This window comes from Salarias fasciatus, chromosome 5 (genome assembly GCF_902148845.1).
Source record: "Salarias fasciatus chromosome 5, fSalaFa1.1, whole genome shotgun sequence".
NCBI classification, from domain to species: domain Eukaryota; kingdom Metazoa; phylum Chordata; class Actinopteri; order Blenniiformes; family Blenniidae; genus Salarias; species Salarias fasciatus.
This window is the reverse complement of record NC_043749.1, coordinates 14,548,549-14,569,611: the sequence shown is the minus strand read 5'-3', so window position 1 is coordinate 14,569,611 and position 21,063 is coordinate 14,548,549. Positions and strand designations below refer to the sequence as shown.

Below are 21,063 nucleotides of genomic sequence, written 5' to 3'. Positions count from 1 at the left end.
GTATTAGTTTGTGTAATGAATAATAGAAATGTGTCCATTTCACATTCCAATCATGCTGAAAAACTATAATTGCAATATTTTTGCAATTTTGGGGTTAAATGGTTTACACATACTCACATGGGGCAACTGTGGCTTTTGTAGAGTGGTTGCTGCTTTGCAATTGGAATGTTATTGGTTTGAATCCCAATCTCATCTGGAACACACACTAAAGTGTCCGAAAGCAAAACCCTGAATCCCAAACTGCTCCCAGTAGATGGACTGAGTGCTGTGCATGGCAGCTGCCCCCACCCGGGTGTGAATGTGACAGTGTAAAGGGCTTTGGGCAGTGGAAAAGCACTACATAAGGTAAAGTCCATTTAATATGTTATTATGCCAGGACAATCAAAAATATGTATATATGCACAAAAAAATCCCTCTTTGTTGCTTGCCATGAAATATGAGTTTGGAATGGGTTTCACTTTATCCATTGATTTAGCAGCTGCCAAAGAGGTTTAAAAACAAAGCGGTAGCAGTCATTCAATGATGTACTGAAGTGGTAACTGGCTAAAATTCAGCTAAGCAGGTCTGTGACAAAAAAAAGTATTTGGGAAAAAATGTTTGGGTTCTTATTTTTTTATTTGAGTTACAAAATATGAAGTGCCATCAGCAGACTCCACATGACAGCCTGCCAACCTTCTTGTGTTACAAGTATTTACACCCAAAAATTAGAGATCCATCTAAATTTTCACACTCTGCTTGGTCAAGTTCCAGAGTTCATGTCTCTATTAAGTTGTCCAAGTCCTGTTTAAATATTTAAAACATTTTACAAGGTCCTCTAGTCAAAAACTCCCAAATTACACCGCAGCTTGTTCAATGCAGAGGCAGGAGCCAGAGATGTGACTGCTTCAGTAGTGAGAAAATGAGCAGATCTGGTAGAATTAAAGGAGCTGTTGAATGAATGCGGTCCTCAACAGGGTCTCTGTTATTCCTTTGTCCTCTAAAGAAAGAGCGGCTAAGGAAGTCCACACATGAACGTTTAAAATTGCATGTTGAAATGTTTATTCATCCGCTGCCATTCATGGGCCTCCATGATCCGTTCTTGTGAGGAAATTAAGTCAATCAGTAAAACCGATGAAGGAAACAAGCCACCCAGTCAGATTTGTGTTCGTCAAACATCTTGACCTTGTTATCTTCAGAGCAAATCCGGACATTAAAATAAAACTCCAATAAATAGAAATACAGCAGAGAAATGGTCAAGTAAGACTCGTGCTGGCTTGGTCCATCCCTGAGTTCTTTCAAGAAGGACAAACACACCAGACAGGAGTGACAAAAGAAAAAAAAAAGACTGATGCAAAAATAATTAAAAATTGTTGATTGGGTAAATCCTACAAATTTCCATTGTGTCCAGAAAAGAAAAGCACCCCCAATCTTTTATATTCCTCTGGCTTCCTGAGACTCTTCTGCAGGACATCCATTGTGGGGAAAGCTCCCACCAGTGAAGGTTACACAGAGGTGATGACAATCATGAGGTGTGGCGAGATGCTGGAGATCCTGTTGAGGAGGTCGGGTGCAAGTTGTGATAAGTGGCTCTCTGAAAACTCACATGGCGGAAAAATCTGGAGCACATAGGCAGGCTGGAATAAAGACAAGAAAGAAGAAATCATTTATGATCATGAAATGTTTGTGCAGTTTAAGGCTACTATACAAAAAAATTTAAACCACACATTAATGGAAACATAGTACTTAGTGATTTTTAAAATAGCATGTAAACGTCGTTCAAACGAAGCCCTGAAAGAATTGTCACTTGTAACAACACACCACCAGTTTTCTGGAAAAGTAGCTATATTTCTATAGCAGCAATACTGATTCCCTGAAGCCTTCTGAGACAGCTCTGTCTGCAACAATGTGACGAAGAAAGCACTTGACGAGCAAATACTAATGGAGTCAAACTGTATAATCACAAAGCTGTAAGTTTAAATTTAAAATAAGTTTTGAAAATGTCAGTTTTTTAGCCTTTTTTTTTTACCCCTTCAAGCACTCAAGTCAAATAATTACAAATGTGCTTAACCATGTGAATTTAATTCAGCCACATAAAACAAGTCAATGAACAAATTAATCTTAAAATAGCAAATAACTCCAGCTGAGCTGAAAGCAGCCACTTCACCTTTGAACAACTCAACTGTATGGAGTTGGAAGCTCCCTGGCCCATACAAGTTCGTATGACTGAATGACATGAATATCTTCTAGTGTAATTTTAACACATGACTCAGTCCAGGTAATTCCATGCAAACACCATGAAAACCACAGTTAGATTTTTTTTTTTCTTTTTAATCCTGTAAACCATCTGTTACTCATTACCTGATTTGAACCTGGATTTGGGATATTGATGATACCGGCAGCCAACTTTGCCTGCAAGTAGTTGATGAATGCTGCCTTAAGGGCTTGAGTTTGATTTAGGACATCATCTTGATCTCGTCCACAAGGCAGCGCCAGAAGAAGACAGTAGTCAGTGTCTCCCTGCACAGAAAAAGGGTTCATGTTGTGAGCAGAATAAAAGAGAGAGGGAAAAAAAGGAAATACTAAATGGGAGTGGGACAAAAGACACATACTGTCATTCTTCTTGCTACACTCTCCAGTTGTGAAGCCTCTAATCTCATTCTCTGGACAATCCTGAGAAGAGCTCCTCCTTCTTGTAAAGGCAGTGATCGATGAGCCAAAGCTTTGTTGCCGCAGACAAAATGCAACTGGACAGCAGCAGTGTCATTTTTTAGTGCCAGCAGGCCTTGCCACACTATCGGGTATTTCTGTTTGAATGGGAGACAAAACAATTAAAATCATGTGAGACAATCCCAGGTCTTGTTCAGACTGATCATTCTCAGTACAACAACATGTGTTTAAGAGTTTCTTACCGTGAGTAACTGCACCATATTAACAGTCTGCGTCGTCTTTCCATCAGGTTTCACCCGGAGGTCAGCACCCTAAGAATTCAAGAAAACATTGCTGTTAGAGTAGATTTGTGAAAACAACACCACCACAACACAATTCACATACTTGCTAAGGCCAATTCTCTAAACAAATTGGTAATGTAAACAGCCTTTGGCTCAAAAGAGCAGTACAAAAATTGAGTAGTAAAATATTTGTCAAATAGTTTAAATGACGTGGAGAGTAAAGATTTTGGCATTGTTATGCTACTGGTAATATGAATGCATCATATTTTGTAAAATCATTTATAGACATTGGATGAACAAAATCATGAACAGGATTTATTTGTAAAGTGTAATGCATTGTCAAGGCAGATTGCAATAAATACAATGACTTAATCTACAAAGACATGTTATACATGACATGCAGTACACTGTACACTCACCATAGCGGGAGGCTGGCTGAGTCCAACAGGGGACACCGCTGGCATTTGAGAATGAATGCCTCTTGGGTTTGAGTACAGTCCTGGGTACTCTTGAAATGAGGCACTTGGTCCTGGTGGCATTAGTTGAACTCTTTGAGGAGATGCTATGGCCCCCCCAGGCTGCCTGATCCCCATCATTCCATCTTTGGGCAGAGGTGAGTGTGGTCTCTTTGCCTCTAATGACTTTGTTATATCCTTTTCAGACACAGGTTTGGACATAACATGTGGTCTTGGTGAAGAAGGTGGGAGATTTTCTTGAATGTGTCCAGAATGAGGATCAGCAGCTGAACGCTCACCTTGTGGGTGTAAGAGGACACGCCTGTCACCTGGTGCTATATAGGTTTGTAACTGAACAGTCCCCCGAGGATCTGACTGAAGGCTTTCCATCTCACTATGCATTCCATAGTTCATCACAGACAAAGTCGGAGTGTTGACTCGAACATCTCCTTGGACAAGATGGCCCATTGAAATAGACTGGCTTCCACAATGAGGAGACATCCGGCCCAAGCCTCCAGGTACGCTGTGAGGTGGCATGATGACTGACTGCTCTGGATGATGTACGCCAGTGATAAACGGCTGCATGGCAGGAAGGCCAGATGATAACATAACTGGAAGGCCTTTAGGTGACGAGGAGCCTATCGGTGAGGACCCTTTCGTAAATGGAGAGTGTGGATGGCCTGACTTCCGTGGGGAACGAGGTTCCTGTTTGATCCCGCTGAGACCTCTGTCACCAGGTGCCGTGACAAAGCCTACATGGTTTCCTGGTGGGGAGGGCAGATGTGGGCTTATTGCAGGACTCACAGCAGAAGGTGTCCAAGGTGGTTTCGTCGCATCTGTACCATGAGAATCTGCATTATCCATTTTCTTTGGATGTTTTGATGACATGTAATCTTGATGGTAACTCATTACTTGCGGGTTACTCGGTGTAATGCGTTTCACCACTCCTTGAGGTCCAGGTAGGTAACTTGCTTCCACCTTGTCCAAACTCGCACTTTCTTGCTTGATAGATGGAGCTGACTGCTGTTTGCCAGGATGTCCATGATCTGACTGTGTTGAAGGACCTTTTTGAAGTCCTGACTGAGAATGACCATACATGTCCGGCTTAATCTGCGACATGGACACCAACTGCTGCGATTCAATGTCACCTGCTGTTGCTTGAGGAATTCGACTCAATTTTGCAACAATCCGCTGGGGTCCCTCTTTTTTCTGACCTGAATGACTCAATACCACCACTCCTTCAGGTGTATTTACTCTTAGTCCAGGCAGAGACCCAGTAACAAAACACGCGGAACTTGCTCCATCGTCACTCAGAGATGGCCCATGATATGATCCAGTATCATCTTTAATGGTCCTGAAAGTTTGCTTAGGCTGGGTAGCATCCACACAAGGATTTCCAACATTAATGTTCACTTTGTCCTCAGGTTCAGAAGGGTTGCAAACACGACTAATAACAGATGCCGCTGTGGATGAAATCACTGAGATGACAGACTTCGTCTCAGCAGATGTTAGGGAGGCTGGAGGTCTAACAATTGGTGGGACAGGATGGACCTGTGTTTTGCTATCAGGAAGTGGTGTCTTATTTGACACAAGAACTGAGAGTTGACAATTACTTTCAGATGGGTTGTAATCTCGAAGGTTGGGCAAAGTAGTGGGAATGGGCGTACTGCCCGGCAGAGGAACAGTTTTGTGTTGCATGAGAATCTGTCTCAAGTCGCTTGTTCCATGATCAGCATTGGTGTTTTCCACGTCAGTCGATAATGGCTGGTTTTCCTTGGCCCCTACTGGTACAACTGGCGAAAAGGAAACACTTGCATCTTTAGGATGGAGTTGCCAATCTGTTGGCGAGGCAGGGATATTGCTTGTAATTAATCTGATATTTGGTCTGTTGGTTAGTGATGGAAGTGAAGAGGAGACACAATCCTGTGGAATCGGCTGTTGTGAGCCAGGTCGATTTTTGGCCGGAGGGTAAACAGATTTCTGAGGTTGTTCCTCAGAAGACAATGCAGACTCTGTTTTCACATCTGTTGCTGTGACATCCAATAGTTCAGGTTCTGGCTTCCATGTCGTTGTGGTAATAACTGCTGCTGTTGCTGCTGCTGATAAGGGTGCTTCAGAAACATCCTTCACATTAGATGCTTTGCTTTCTGCTGAAGGCTTTGTCGGTTCCTCTGTTATTGCAGGTTCTTCCTTCAAATCCTTTTTCACCTGCTTTTGGCCTTTAAGGCGTTTAGATGGTTTTTGCTTTCTGGGGGGTTTTATGGGTGTGTTTGGGAGACTAAGCTCATCCTGCAAAGTAGATGGAGTATCAGGTTCATCTTTGACGGGCTGAATCAAGTCTTGGATCTCAGATTCTGAACCTACATCTGCACTTACTGGAGGCGCTTGGGTTAAAGATGCATTTGTATCCTCTGGAGTTATTGAGCATATAGCAGCCATGAGCTCTGTCTCACTAGCAGGATTAGAAGGTTTTTCCTCCTCAGGATCACTTTTTACCTCTGCTGGTGGGACAGGTGATGTTGGCGGCTCTGTTGGAAACGTCGGATCTGTGAGTTTTGCAATGTTCTCTACAGCCTGTTCCAATTCTAGCTCCTGTGATCTTGAGCTCTTTGAGGTTTCTATGGTTTTCTCCAAAGTAGCATTTTCCTTTTCCTCTTTAAGATCATCATGGTCAATCGGCTTTAGCTTTTTTGATGAGTCTTCTTGACTCACAGGCTCTTCCTCTCCTAACTGAAGAAGATCTTTGACCTCCGTTACATTGAGTCTGATTTTGAGGTTCTTGAGGACAGGAGACTTCGACTTTTGCGATTTGGATTTTCCTCTCACAGCCTTGTCAGTGGGTTTCTCTTTTAAAACAGAATCAGTCTCTTTGCCATTGGCTTTAGCCTCACTAACATTTTCAAGAGGGCTACTCTCTTTATCTTTTTCCAGTTCTGAGTCTTGCTCATCTTTTATCTCTTTCTTTTGCTCAGTTTTTAATGAATCATCTTTATATGGATTTGATGAGTCTTGCAAAGTCAAGGTATCTTCATCTGTGAAATCCATCTCATGATCATCAGCTGCCTGAGTTTTGTCCACCTTCTTTGTTGATCCAGATCCTTGGGCTGCAGACATCTGATTTGCTGAACTCTTTGCGACATGAGGGGATGCTTTGCCTTTAGATGTTCTTGGGGCTCGTTCACCACTTTCAGATTCATTTGAATCAGCATCTTTGTCTATTTTAGCTTTTTCTACCTTAGCAGTTGAATTCACATCAACTTGTCTGCGATGTTTAGGAGGACGTCCACGTTTAACGGGGGCTGGAGCTGGTGGATCTATTTCAGTATTTTGTTGTGTGACTTCTTTGTCAGTACCTCGCTTTCGTGCAGAGCGTGGCGACTCTGAAATTTCCTTGCCAGAACACACTGGTGCATCATCTTCAGGTAAGATGGCATATACAGATTTAACATTCCTTCTTCTTGCTCTAGTAATTGATCGGCTCTGATCTGATGTATCAGGATCTGATCCATGTATGGGAGATTTTCCAGCAGATTTCCGTTCTGCTCTTGGGGATGAACCACGTTTCAGTTTCTCTTTGTCAATGCGCTCACTCTTGCGTGTAGGATGTTTCTCAGAAACGGGAGTCAACATGATGGGAACTGAAGTAACTTGAGCAGGTGACTGCTTGCCTTTCTTAAGTTTCATTTCTTTTGGTTTATTCTCTTTTTGAGGTGACACTGGCTCTTCATTTGTGTCACTATCAACAGGCATCTGCACTGTATCCATTTCAGGTTTCTTTTCTTCTTCAGGCTCTTCTTCTTCTTTACAAGCAGGAGACTCTTTCTTGACAACATCCTGCTCATCTAAACTAGGAGGTGCTGGACTCTCAGCTTCAGGTACTTCTGGTTGTGTTGTCTCAGGATCCAGCTCTGGTTCAGAACTACTAATAAACTCTTCATTAAAACTGGGACAACATAGTTGTTCTGAGACTGGGGGCTTAAGATCCTCAGTGACCACATCTGTTTTCTCTTCAAAAAGAGGAGAAAGTTTGCCTTGATTCTCCAAGCAGTTGGGTTCAGACATGGCAACAGGTGCATGTTCAGAATTTGTTTCAGTTGGTGATGGCTGAACAGGCAAACATTCAGTTTCTCTCACCTCTTCTTTTACTTCTTCCTTTGTGATTGACACAGGGGAATTAATATCAGGGACTGAATTTGGCACAGCAAATTTTTCTTCAGATGGAGGACTGTCCTTGATAGATTGGGGTGTAGAGGCAGGTGGAAGTTGAGGTTCAGGGATCAGTTCTTCAGCTGGACTGATGGGTTTAATTTCTGGCTCAACAGATTCAAAAGTTTCTGGTGATGGCTCAGTTTGCTGCTCTTGAACTGGTGGTTTTTCTACTTTAATCTCATTTGTGAGAATCACATCTTTACCTTCCTGTATCTGTTGAGTTTTATTCTTTTGTTCTTGTTGTTTTGTCAGCTCTAAAAAGCGACTATAAAAAAGAACAACTGGCCCAGAATCAGGTTCACCATCAACTGTCCCTTGCTGACCGGGCTGCTGGACTTGCTCAGGTTCTTCATGTCTGCGTTCCAGATGTTGAAGTCGTCTGGAGTCTAGCTCAAAGACAGGACTGTGAAGAAAGCGGGAGGCAAACAATTCCCTGCGTTCTTGTTCTTCTGGCTTTGGCTCCTCCTTCCTGTCATCAAGTTTATCTTCTGATCCACTTCGGATCTTCTTCTTTTTCATGTACCAGGGAGGTGTAGGCCTTGGTGTTGCTTCCACTTTCTCAGTGTCCTTTCTGTTACGAAAACTCGCGAAATGAGTATCATAATCTAAAAATGACCAGTTGTCTTCTCTGGAAGATGAGAGGGATTTTGCACGCTCAAGTAGGGCCTTTGTATCTGGAGTAATTGTTTGATCAAGGGCAAAAGAATAGAACTTGTTCCTTTCGAGATGTGCTAGTTTGGGGTCTGAAAACCTGTCAGCCCTTTGCCTCTGAGAAAAGGGCATAGATGTAGAGGGCACAGGAGAATGAGGTTTGGTATCTCTGTCTTCTTCAGAGTCTGATCGAACTTCACCTGGCTCTAAGTCTGGCCAAACACCATATTCTAATCGCTTTCTGTTGTGAATGTTTTTACTTAAACTTCTTGAGAAGTTTATATTGGGTAACAAATCTTGTTTAACTCTGCCCTCCAATCTCTTTTGCTGCTCTTCTTCCATGCCAAGTAAAGAAATGTTTTTGTTTACCTGAGTGTTTGGTGTCTTTTTGACCAACAAATCCAAATCTGGGTAATTTTTTTCCTCGCTTCTTTTAAGCTCTTTCTGAGGAGCATCCACAAAGTCTTCATCTCTGTGGTGAGAGAAGAGCTGACGTCCTGGAGAAGAGCTGTTATTCCAGTCAGGATCTTCACTTTTGTGTCTGAAGCTTCTGTAGACACGTTCTCTCTTTGTTACTGACTCAGCATCGAACTGGTCTTGTTTCTTCAATTTGTGAGATGGAAAATTATCTGTGACATCTTCAGGTGGCTTTCCAACCTCATGTACAAGACTGCGATGTTCCAAGTCCTCCGTTTCACTTCCATGAGGACTTCCTGGTTTTTCAGGTTTGTCAGATTCACGCTGCTGCTGTTGTTGGTGCAAACGTCTATTTTGTTCCATCTGCTTACGGTAACTCTGAGAAAGATCTATATCAACATGGTCTTCCTTAGTCTTGGAACTTTTGCTAGGTTCAGAATTCTGACTAAACTTGAAAACAGCATGATCTTGCTCTCGGGTGCTGTTCTGCTCTGCAAGACCCTCCTGGGAAAATCTTCTCGATGAAACATGTTCTGGATGTCGCTTGGGCTCCAGTGGGTCCAAAGATCCATCTGACTTATCTCGTCCTCGAACATCTTCTTGACCATCCTTCTGAGCACCACTTTTTTCCGATTTCAGTCTTGATTCTCTCTGTTGAGAATCTTTGGGTTTGTCAGTATCTGAGTCTTTCAAATACATGCCAGTAGCACATAAGTCTGAGGACTGAGTCCCGTCCTCATCTCTATGTCTGCTTCTCTTCTGTCGGACAGTCCCACCACCAGAATCAGCAAAGCGCCTCTTTCTTGCAGCAAGCCGATCTGAATCAACTGAAGAATCTTTCCCATCAGTTCCAGAATCAGATTTAGGCTGTTTCTTTATTCGAGTTCTGGCGTCCAGGTCTGAATTATCGCCTTTACCAATTTCAGACCTTTCACCTTTGACAGACTCCAGATGTGCAGCTGACGATACAGTCCCAGGAAGGGTGTCATTATCTCCCTTACATTTCTGTTTCTCAAGTGCATCTTGGTCTGATCCCCTTCCTCTTCCTGAACCACCATCGAAACCAGTCTCAAGCTCACCTTCAGGCAGCGGGTTGGATGGTGACTGCCCTTTTGCTTTCCTTGACTTAAGCTTCTCAGGTTTGTCTTTGTCACCTTTCTCTTTTCGTTTGGCACGTTTAATTTTTTCAGCCCCTGCCAAACGATCCGGTTGATTGCTTTTATCACTCTTTGAGGCATGTTCTGGCAGGGTCTTATCAGCTTTGTCAAAATGTGTTGGCGAAACGGAGCTAACGCTACCACTCCTTTCAGAAGACTGGCTGTAAACCCGACGTTCAGAGTCTCTGGGAGCCCGCTCAGATGGTGAAGGTGAAACTGCTGGAGTAACAGGGCGCCGTGGGTGAGAAGGGCTCCATCTGTTACGATCAGCCTCGAAACGCTCTCGCTCTCGTTCTCTCTCTCTTTGAATGTATGTGTACTTCCGAATGTCTTGCTCAAAGGGGTCTCTGTAATCCCTGTAATCTCTTGGGTCTTCATGGTAACGTGGGTCGAAGTGCTCGCCTTGATAATGCTCCAATTCAGGAAAGCGTTCTCTGCTGCGTGCAGCATAGTCTCTTCGAGCATCCTCTGGATAAAGGCCAGGGGTTCGTATATTCTCATAGTAAGCCCTTTCCGCTGGAAACTCATGATATGGAGGTCTGCGATCCTCTCTGTAAAGCAAATATACAGAAAGAAGAGTTTTTTATCACCTTAAATAATTGGTAATTTCTTTACGTTGTTGCTGATAAATTAAAAATAATGTGCATACTGTCATGTAAAAGTGTTTCTATATAGACATGCCACATCGCACCAGAGAAAATGTTGTGTAAAACCTTAAATACATACAAATTGCTATATGCAATTGATCCCTATTTTACCTTCGTTCAGGAGGCATTTCATAGAAGTCCCTAATATCTTGACCAGATGCCTGCATAGATCGGTAGAATGCCATCTGGCTCTCTTGACTTGCAAAATCCACCTAACATGGGACATAAAATCATAACTTAAAAAACCCAGAGACAGTCATACTAAAATCATTTCCTTTAAAAATGTATTTACCTTTATTTTGTTACCACCAATCTTCCAGCCTTTCGTCTCTCTTACAGCTGCTTGAGCAAAATCTGTGTTGTTGTACAGAATGAGGGCCATCCCTTTCAATCTATCAAACACAACCTTAAAAGAAAAAAATAAATACAATTGAGTTTTAAAGAAGCAACACAACAATAAAAAAAAAAGTCCATATTAAACAATAGAAAATTGAACTCTTTACCTTAACTACATGTCCATAGCGGCAGAAGTGCCGAGTGAGGTATTGCTCTGTAATATTGGTTGCTAACCCGTCTAGCCAGACACAGGTCGTGGGCATACTCTTTCCAAACCCAAGCTTCAACAAGAAAGAAAACACCTTGACTAATGCATATAAAAAAATCCTGTACATGATTTTAGAAACATACACAAATTACACATGCTAATGTTTGCTGTAATAACACTACCTTTAGTCTGTTACTCCCCAGATACTCTCCGTCCATCTTCTTAATGGCCTTGCAAACGCTAGCAATGTCAGAATACTGAACAAAAGCATACTGGGGAATTCCATTGATTTTCTTGATGTCAATGTCCTTAAGTACAAAAGACGTGACAATTAGAAATAAATCAATGCACAGCATACAACACACCTTACAGAAAGTTAGTAACTTACCACAATTTCTCCAAAGCGCTGAAAAATATCCAGGAGCTGTTGATAACTGGTGGTCTTTTCAAGGTTCCCTATAAACAGTGTCCTTGTTGCCTTTGGGTGAAACTCATCAATTCGACCATCCAAGGGTCTGAACTCGTTTTCACTCTCAGTTTCTGAGGTAATGAAAAGGTTTATCATTAATGTAACAAATACGCCACTTGAACCAAAGTTCATCAAGTTTTATAAAAGTAATTTTGGGGGAAAATACTTTCTGCGATATGAAGCATCACTCACCAGGACCGTTCCAAGCAGTCACTTCGATAAGCATGCCGAAAAAGAGCTTCCCTTTGGAGACATTCAGGGCTTTCTCTTGATCTTCTTGTTGTCTGAAGAATACTAAACCGTAACGGTCTTCAGATGCTCCATGAATCTGTACTGAAGTAACTTTTCCATGCTTCTTGAATTCATGGAAGAGTCCATCCTTTAAACTTGTGTCTGTAAAAAGAATGAAAAATAGTTTAATACCACAGGTAAAAACACTAAATACAACATAATTTCTGAGATACTGACAATGACAATCCCAAAACGTTTTCCCACAGTCAAGTGTTATCAAAGTCTAACTTCAATTAAAGCTCGTGTCCGGAGTTTACGTTCGTTTCCAATGTATGTATCATTTTTCAACAGAGCTTAAATGTGTCAGTCTGGTTCGATACTACAATATAATATTAGCATAAAGCAACATAAAAATGTATTTATGAGCCCCGCCTTCGTCTCATAGACCCCCATGTTATCCGAAAAAGCGCCGGTCAGCTTCAGTCAATAGATTTCGAGCTTCCGCATTCTGGTGTTGTCAATCAAAGTGTGCACGCAGCCAGAGAGCACGCGCACTCGCCCAGGCAGCGGTGAGTTAGCTACACAGCAGCCGCCCCGCTTACCTCGGATATATCCACTGTCTGCTGAACATCCACCGTAAACAGCTAAACATGGAGGATGCTGTAGGACTCGGAGGCACTCATTTTCACCCGACGGATAATAGCGTGCACAATTAAAGGGGCGTGGCTTGGTCGTTCATGAAAGCAGAGGGAGGGCGGAACTTCGAGACATTGGATTAAAAAAAACCCTCTCTCATTCAAAACTCCGGACACGAGCTTTAATGTCACAATCATGGTGTTTTCATGTTAAAATCACTGGATTATGTGTATGAGTTAATATAGTACAAGTCTGCAATATCTCATTTTTATTTTTTTTCCCCCAAGCACTTCAAAATTGTGATAGCTATTAGGGGTGTCAACGTCTACACGTGTAAACGGATAACAAATCATAACCGTTTGGAAAAATAAATAACCATGCACATGTCATTTTCCTCCTCCTCGCCCTTTTTTCACCAATATATAAGTTTTTTGGGGTGATGTTACATGAAAGCTTCAGACAATTACGTTAGCCAACTAAATGTTCCCTCTAGTGCAAATACATACTAGATACATGCAGCACAGTGATTGATTAAAATGGTTGATTAAAAAAAAACAAAAAAAACCCGCCACAGTCAATGTTGCGTTCAAGTTGACTCGGGGATGCAACGGCAGCTAAGAACGAGCGGAGCAGTGTTTGGCAGCTTTTATAACAAACTGGAAATACTGTTGGGTGGAGGCTGTGTTAGGCAAAGCTGGTTTACAACAGCAGCACGGGATCCAGGAGAGACCAGCTATGACGGAAACACGAGAACAAATTGGAGGGAGAAATTGCTACGGCTAGCCAGCTAACTCATTATTGCTATCGCTAGCGGTTCACAGGCCAGCATAACAGATTATAATACAAAAAAACAAAGAAATGTGAGAAAACACATAGTGAATATATCAGCAGCTTAATGGCTGAAAAGGTGGCCCTCGAAAAGCAGCCTGTGTCAATGGTGGATGATAGAATAAACATTTTTGTTAGATAACTACTGGATGGCTTTGATTTTAATGGGATTATATGAGGTTCTGTATTTTAATGGAGACAGAGCCTTCTAGTGGTTATAAAGCGCAACTGTGAAAGAAAAAGATCACAATTCTCCGACGTCGCGTGTAACCGGTTACACGTGTAGAGAAAATTGTTAACGTTGACAGCTATTCACCTAGTCTACAGCATTGAAAAGGATAAGAAATAATAAAAAAAAAATGTATATTTGGCTTTAAAACAATCTGATACATTGACAGATTGCCAGGAGGAATATATATTTACAGTTGTGATCGAGGATCAGTTGTTATTCAAGTTTTACCCAGAGTTTGAGACTACAGGGTGAATCACACACCAGAGCAATTTAGATAAATTTTGAAAAAAAAAAAGTAAATAATTAAAATTTCTTACTTAGGTATGTTGTAGAATAGCACTTAAGGCAGATTAGATAAAACCAAACTACATTTGTCCACCTTTAAAAGGGGGTATTACGTGTTTTTTTTTTTGGCCTTAAGTATCAATCTACAGCACACTCGAGCAACAGCTTTGCCCAAAGTTGGATGGTGAAAGCTGCATGTGTCAAAAATAAATCAAATTTACCTCTGCCCAAACAACTGAAAATAAGTCCCTGTCTCTTCAAGAATCTCCTCGCCTTAGCGACACGCCCCCCTCAGAGCGTCCATCTCAGCTATTTGCGGTGTATTTCCCCCGCCCTGGAGAGCGCAAGCTGTGCGGGAGGAGCTGTGCAGACTACGTCAGAGAAGGGGCGGAGCTGTGCAGCACCAAGCGTTTCAGCGCTCAGTATGGTTGCCAGGGGGAGATTCAGGGATTGCTCAAATATGCATGAATGGTTCAGGAAACAACTCCATGCGTGTTTTTAATGGGGGAAATTACACTATAGCACTATACAAAGCTCAAAAAAGTGGATTTTGCATAATACCCCTCCTTTAATCCATACTATTTTTAGGGGCGGTGGGTTACCACCGTGCAGTTCTTGGGAAGATAGTGCGGGTCAAAGGCCTTGCTCGGGGCCTCAATCGGACCTCTATCGATCAACACTTCTCTTTTTTTTTCCCCCGTCCTAAACAAAAATTATGATAAATGAGAATGAAGAGAATGAAACCTAATGGGAAATTTTATAAGGACAGTTCATTTGAAGGATATTATACATGCGATTAGTTCTCTACACTGCCATTTCAAAAACACATGGCTTCAAGATAAGAACAAGTATATTTTCACGGATTTACTTATTCATTTGAGAAAGTCAGCAGTGAAAAAAATATAAAGCTGTTGACAATAACTTGAAATCAGGACTCACCTGTAGAGCGCACCGGCAGGTTCTGCACCTTAATTCCGAAACTTCTACGTGGCTCTTCAGAGTCAAGCACCATGGAGGACTGTGGAGGCACGTGTGCAGCCGATGACTGAACCGAACGAGCTCGAGATCCATCACTGGAGCTGCTGTTTGAATCGCTGTCGTTCAATGAAGGAAAAAAAACAAAAAAAACAAATACAAATGTTGAAAACGTTTCCAGTTCAAGGCACTTTCACGTTGAAGTTGAATTTATTGAATCTCAACAGAAGAAATGTCACACCTGCCACTGCCTGTACTGCTGGTGCTGCTGACAGAATCCGAGCTCGACGACCTGCTGTGAGATCGAGATCTTGGGCCTCTGCCAGGTGACAATGGGGCTCTTTTTGGGGAATGAGGAGTTTTAGGGGTTTGCCCCGTGGTCCGTTGCGGAGAAGGGTGTCTTGACTGTGAGGAATGAGATGATCGGCTCCGACGGTGATGATAAGTTCTATCAACACGCCGTCCTCTGTCGTCTCTGTACAGGTCCCGTCGTGTGGAGTTCGTGAGAGTGAAAGGGTCTCTGATTCGAGAGTCAAAATGTGGGTCTGAAGCGTCGAAGCTCGCCCCAATAGCACTGCTACCGGGGCCAGCTGCAGCAAACACAGAGCGGTCTCTGTAATAATCAGCATTGTAGTGACGCTGTCTGTCAAAAGTGCCACTGCGGTCATGATGTCCATATGGGCTGTGATCGTATGCACGCTCACGACTTTCGGAACTACTGTGAATTGAAAAAAACAACACAAAAAAAAAACAAACAGAAAGACAAAACTGTTATTATGACTTTGAACAGCAAAGACAAACATTTACTTTAAAATTCTCTTCAGTTAAAAATAATCACTACAGCAAAGGCATGATCAAGGTCAGGCCATAGATCTGTTGGGCAAAAACGATCAATGTTCTAACAATTGCATAAATGTCATTCTTGGCTACGCAGATTCAAAACTGGTGTCTTGAATCAGTTCAGGACTTATCAAACAAACAAACTTGTCTTTCGATTTGTAAACAATGCAAAGACGAAGAAGCTATGAGACCTGCTATTAAGACTTTCTGAAGGCTCCAACAACTGTACAAGGTCCCACTAATTTCAAGATTCAAAAAGTATTACAGAAATGAGACGTTATAATACCTATATAATTTAAATTAAGACCTGAGAAGCGAACATAACATACTGACACTGTCTTCATTAAAAAAAAACTACAGATCTGAACTAATATGATCCTGAAAGGTTTTCTTTTTGTAGCTCACTGTATCCGATAAACTTTTGTATTTTGAATAGCTGCCACAGAAAGCTGGCTTGTTTCATTTTAAACATCTGTTTGAACAAACACCTTACAGCATCGCTTCATTTGGAACACAAAGACAAACCAGTTAAGTCTGGAAGTTCAGGAGGAGCTGATTTTGGGGACCAACTTTTCATAAATTTCTGACCGCTGCAAATCATTTGATTGAAAACTATTTTAGTTACTCAACTTGAAAATTCCACCAAAATGCTTGATGCAGTAAAATTCAAAATGTAAAACATGATTGTATCAAATGCTAAAGCTTATTATGGGGTATTTAGTTGAAAATGGAGAAGAGGAACTTGCATTAAAACAAACATTACAAATATGTCAATATTTGCTTGCTTGCATGCTTCATACATACGATGTATGCTACACACATTGTATATATGCATGTCATAAAAATATTCTCCAAATAATGTATTTTCTTAAAAATAATGCATATTTAATCAAACATAGCACCAAGGAAAGTTAGAGAAAGACAGTATACAGACGGCAGAGCAATACCAACCTTTTCGGAAAAGAGGTTACTGATTCTAATCCAAATAATATCTAGCAGGGCAGAATGTGAGAGCCCGAATGAAAAACCATGGGGGACCAAAAAAAAAAAATTAATAAAAAACAATCGGTCTATTTAGGAAAAAACGTTTTTCTTGAATTGTACCACACGATATCTTCAATACTGAGCAACGAGCCAGTAGATTGTTGACGTAAAATCCACAGTTAGGCTACTTTTTTCTCTTCACTGGATGGAAAAAAAAAAGCAAAAAAACAAAACAATCACATAAATGGGGATTGCTTTATGTTTTTTGGGAGATGTAGAAAAAATATAGAAACATGAAAGTTGGATAAATAAATATGAATTGTGGAAAAAAAAAAAGTTGATGAACATCTGAGGATTCGGCCGATTCCTGGTTGACGTTTAATTAACTTCGGAGCCAAAAGAACGAATATATCCCATTGGATCAGTCTTGCCTTGACAAAATGTTATGTCCCAAAAAAATGATCATAGACGGTGAAAAATTGGTTCAAAAACATATTCCACTGGTTAACGTCAATTTATTTAATATCTCGCAGATACGGACTGCAGCATGTAAAAAAATCCTCTTAGGTTAATAGACATGACATAATTCCACAGTGGATGGATCCAATCAGGTGATTTGACTGGGAGATGCTAATTCTATATATCAATGTCAAATTAACAAAAAATTTAAAAAAAAAAGTCTTCTGATGCTTAAACGCACTTGTGAACTCGTCTCATGGTGGAGATTTCACACAGCTACATCCACACTTTAGTAATCCACATAAATGGCAGCTATATCTATTCAAACTAGGGTCCGCGTCAGTACATCCAGCACAAGCACAAGGTATTGCATTGTGTACATCCAGGAGGTTACATCCCAACGAGGTATTCTTCATGTTTCTTCATGGCCGACAGACCCAAAAACAAGAATAGCTCCACAAACTTCACTTGTTGGCGTTCAGGATACTCAGTGTTGTGGTTCAAGTCTTCTTGACAGAGCTTCCACATTTGGGTGGTTGACATGCGGATAATTTTGTCCTAAAATGACTGAAACAGCCTGGGAGCTTGCGAAGTGAAATGATCATTACGCTCTTCTATCCACTTGGTCAAAAAGTAAATCCAGAAGAGGAGGTATCCACACGGAAAAGTAACGGTAAAAGTAGTCCAACCACAGGCTGTTGCCGCGATGTGGAGAAAAAAACAAAAAAAAGGGGTCGACAACTCACAATGGAAGTTTCTTCCAGTAATGATACACCGATGTCTTCAGAGAAAATAGAATCCTTCATAATAGGGATTTACTTCCAACTTCTACAGTTTCCACGTGAAAATCGAGGTTATATCCCGCATTTTGGAGAAAAACGTAATAGAAAGTATCCAATAGCTCCCCAAGGTAGTTCCCCACAGAATGTAATAAATCCAAAACTCACCAGGATATTCCTCACAGATGTAGTATCCAAACCAGATGTCAAACCTTGAAATATAGTTACCTTACCAAATGACAATGTGTAGATAATTTACTTAGATCCCATGGGCAAGGCGAGTCAATTATGATGGAAAGTGGAACGATCCCTAGATTAACTCTGTGTGACCCCACAAGGCATCAATCCCTCACGAATAACCCCACTATGTATTTAGGCTTTACACCCGATACTCAGATTTCCCCTGGATTTCAAGGGGACGCCGTGTCCACTTACCCATCTATTCTCCGTTCATAACGTCCCTCTCTGGTGTGAAGGGACACAGGAGGGCCAAACACTGGACCAACTGTTCCCCTAGAGAATCCCGCTACTTCTCGACTGCTCGAGGGGGAGCTGTCTTCAAGGCCTCGAACAGCACTGGGGACTGACCCGGGTTCGTTGTAGTCAGTCCGAAGGTCTCTGTCTCCCATTTTGTTGACAGCATTGTGAGCCTTCTGTGCACTTTTAATATCCACAAAATCCACAAAGGCTGCAACACCCCCCTCTGAACCTCGCTTTCGCAGGACTTTTACACTCTCCACGCGGCCATACCTGAGAGGAAATTACAATGAGAGAGAGAGAGAGAGGAGAGGAGAGAGGGAAAAAAAGAAATTAGATAAATATAGGCTTGGAAAGCTTTTCTCTATCACCCAATACTTGATTTAAGCACTATATACACAGGAAAAGTTTATTTTCAGCTTGTTTAAATAATCTTAACAGGAATTTCAAAACTCACTTCTCACCCATCAAATAGAATAATCACGTAAAAAACAAACAAACCGTAACTACACAAAAAATAAAGTGCAGGTACAGATATAAATCTCTGAAGTCTAGCTGAGGTTGATTTCATAAGAAGTCAGCCCTACACAAGGGTATTGTTAGGGTAAGGAAATTCTTTGAATGTTGATTGTCACTGGTTCAAAGAGTCCTGGCACAGACTAAACAGGATAGAAACGTAAACGCTGAAAAACACAATAAATTAAACTACTAAGTTCACTCGAAGTTTTTTGTAGAAAAACAATGTCGCCACATTATGGTAAAATTATGCAGATTTCTTGCTATTAAACCATATTAGATTATTTCATATTGAAACATTTTACAACTTTGTTTGGCTTGCAAGATAGGAATCGCAGCTGGTGTATCAACAATGTTTTCAGCTTTTATTAACACACATTGTCTGAAAATTTTCAGAGATCTTTGAAAAAATCTGAAGTGCTTTACAAATGTATTTATAAATAGAAACTAAATATAGTGGTGCGGAGCCAACGACAAACTTACAGAGCGTATTTAGTAGCTTTTATCCTTTTTACACTTTGGGCTTTGCTTTCGAAGTCTACTTGTAATCTCAGTAAAGTGTAACATTAGCTTAGTCTGAGCCAGTGATAGCAACCAGCGTCCTGCCGCTCTGCGATCTGCTAACATTTGGGCATCAACACTGATCTGACTTTACAAATCTTTTTTTTAATTTCAAAACATTCACCGACGACGAACAACATCATGGAAATAGACGTTTTCCCGACAGTGAAAGTAACAGAGGCTCGGCTCTGGTTCTGCTGTCAGCTAACGCTAGCTGCCTTCTCACTCGCAGGGATCACGAAAACCTCTCGACTACCCACAAAATGGTTGGTTGGGTGGTAGCTCGCTAGCTAGCAAGCCAAGCTAATTACCTCCTTGGCGTTGGCTAAAGTTAGCAAAACACCATAAATCCTGAACGGCTACACCCGCGCGTCACTATTTGGCGCATTTTGCTTCAACTTGAATCTCTGCGATGCAAAGCAGCGCGGCGAGCGGACACAGACTCCCGAAGTGGCAAAACTTCCAATTGCTAGCAGTGTTAGCATCGATAGCAGGCTGCCGATCGTAACATCAGCGCTGCGCCTGGCGCGCGCTGCTCGCAAACACGGGCTTCGTCTTGCGTAACGTACCGCTTGAAATGCTCCACAATCTTCTCCTCTCGAACGTGTTCGGGTAAATTCCCCACCCAGAGGTGTCTGGTTTCCCGAACCATCGTGTGCTCGTTTCCACACACATATGATCTCTCACGTTTGTAATCCGTGCCGGTCGGAGGTCCGCCTGAACAAAATGAACGATCGGGGCCTGTCCTCGGTCCTCAGTCTTCAGCCCGCTGCCAGTGGAGCTGCTGCGTCCTCGACCCGACGGCGGGAGCGCGCATGACGCTCGCTCCTGGACGTTTCGGGTGCGAGCTGCGCGAGCTCGTGATCTTGCCGCTGATGTCGAGCGACTTTGTACTTGTTTGTCGGTAAATATTTGCAGTTTCCCTTTTATGTTTGTTTCTCAAATAAATAAAACTGTTTGCGTACTCAGATCGCCGTCACTTCGTCAGATATTTACGGTGAATTCCGCCCCGCCCCTCTTACGCAAACACACAGCAGACAGAGGCGGGTTGTCAGTCTGATTCCTACCTCTGGTTGGCTCTGATTTTGATTGACAGGAGTATCAACGAATCAGTGGAAAAGTCTGTTTATTTTCTCGCCTTGAGTTAGGCAGATTTACATGCAAATACACTGAATGCAGGATGTTTCTCTCTTAATATTGAAAAAATATTTATGCCTAAGTAGGTGAAATACGGGGAAAAGACATTTAATTCACTTCATGGTGGTGTACTTGGGACCTTACCTTTTCTAAAACAAGGAGTGACCTTTATTGCTGGACACTTGGATTATTTGGATTATTTCAGAGATATGAACTGAAACAAAGGGAATATATCTGTCTCAAATCCCTCAAAAAGAAAGATGAATCCATAAATGCAACAATAATAAATAGATTTGATATATGTAACAACACTAGTCCCCAGTGGGTGTCGCTCGGGTGTCACCTCATGTTGTCTCCAGGGTATTTTGGGCCGGTTGCATTTGTGTGTCTTGTTTGTTTGCGTATGTACTCAGTTACACAAGAGCACAGAACACTAGTCACAGACAGTGAAATCGGCCTCCTTAACTCTTAAATCTTTATACCCATACAGTCACTACAGCCAACCGACTGGTTTCTCCCAACAGGAACTCCAACCGTGCTGCCAGTAGGGGGCGCGCCAGCGCCACCAAATAGACTGAACCAGACTTCATCAGAGATTCATCCATGCCTTGGTAATATAGACCGATAAAATATTTACAACCAGACTA

General features: G+C 41.8%; 1 protein-coding gene across 1 annotated transcript; it reads right to left on the bottom strand.

Annotated features, from left to right (window-relative positions):
• Window positions 1–1,177: 1,177 nt before the first annotated feature.
• On the bottom strand, window positions 1,178–20,217 carry LOC115389005 (msx2-interacting protein). The gene is made up of 15 exons (XM_030092358.1): window positions 19,849–20,217; window positions 18,161–18,475; window positions 14,905–15,381; window positions 14,628–14,782; window positions 11,669–11,869; window positions 11,396–11,547; window positions 11,190–11,315; window positions 10,967–11,080; window positions 10,756–10,869; window positions 10,575–10,675; window positions 3,347–10,367; window positions 2,889–2,957; window positions 2,589–2,783; window positions 2,338–2,496; window positions 1,178–1,613 (listed from the first exon to the last, which is right to left on the bottom strand). The coding sequence occupies exons 1-15, from the start codon at window positions 19,929–19,931 to the stop codon at window positions 1,482–1,484; spliced, it is 9,414 nt and encodes a 3,137-aa protein (XP_029948218.1). The 5' UTR covers window positions 19,932–20,217; the 3' UTR covers window positions 1,178–1,481.
• Window positions 20,218–21,063: the final 846 nt, after the last annotated feature.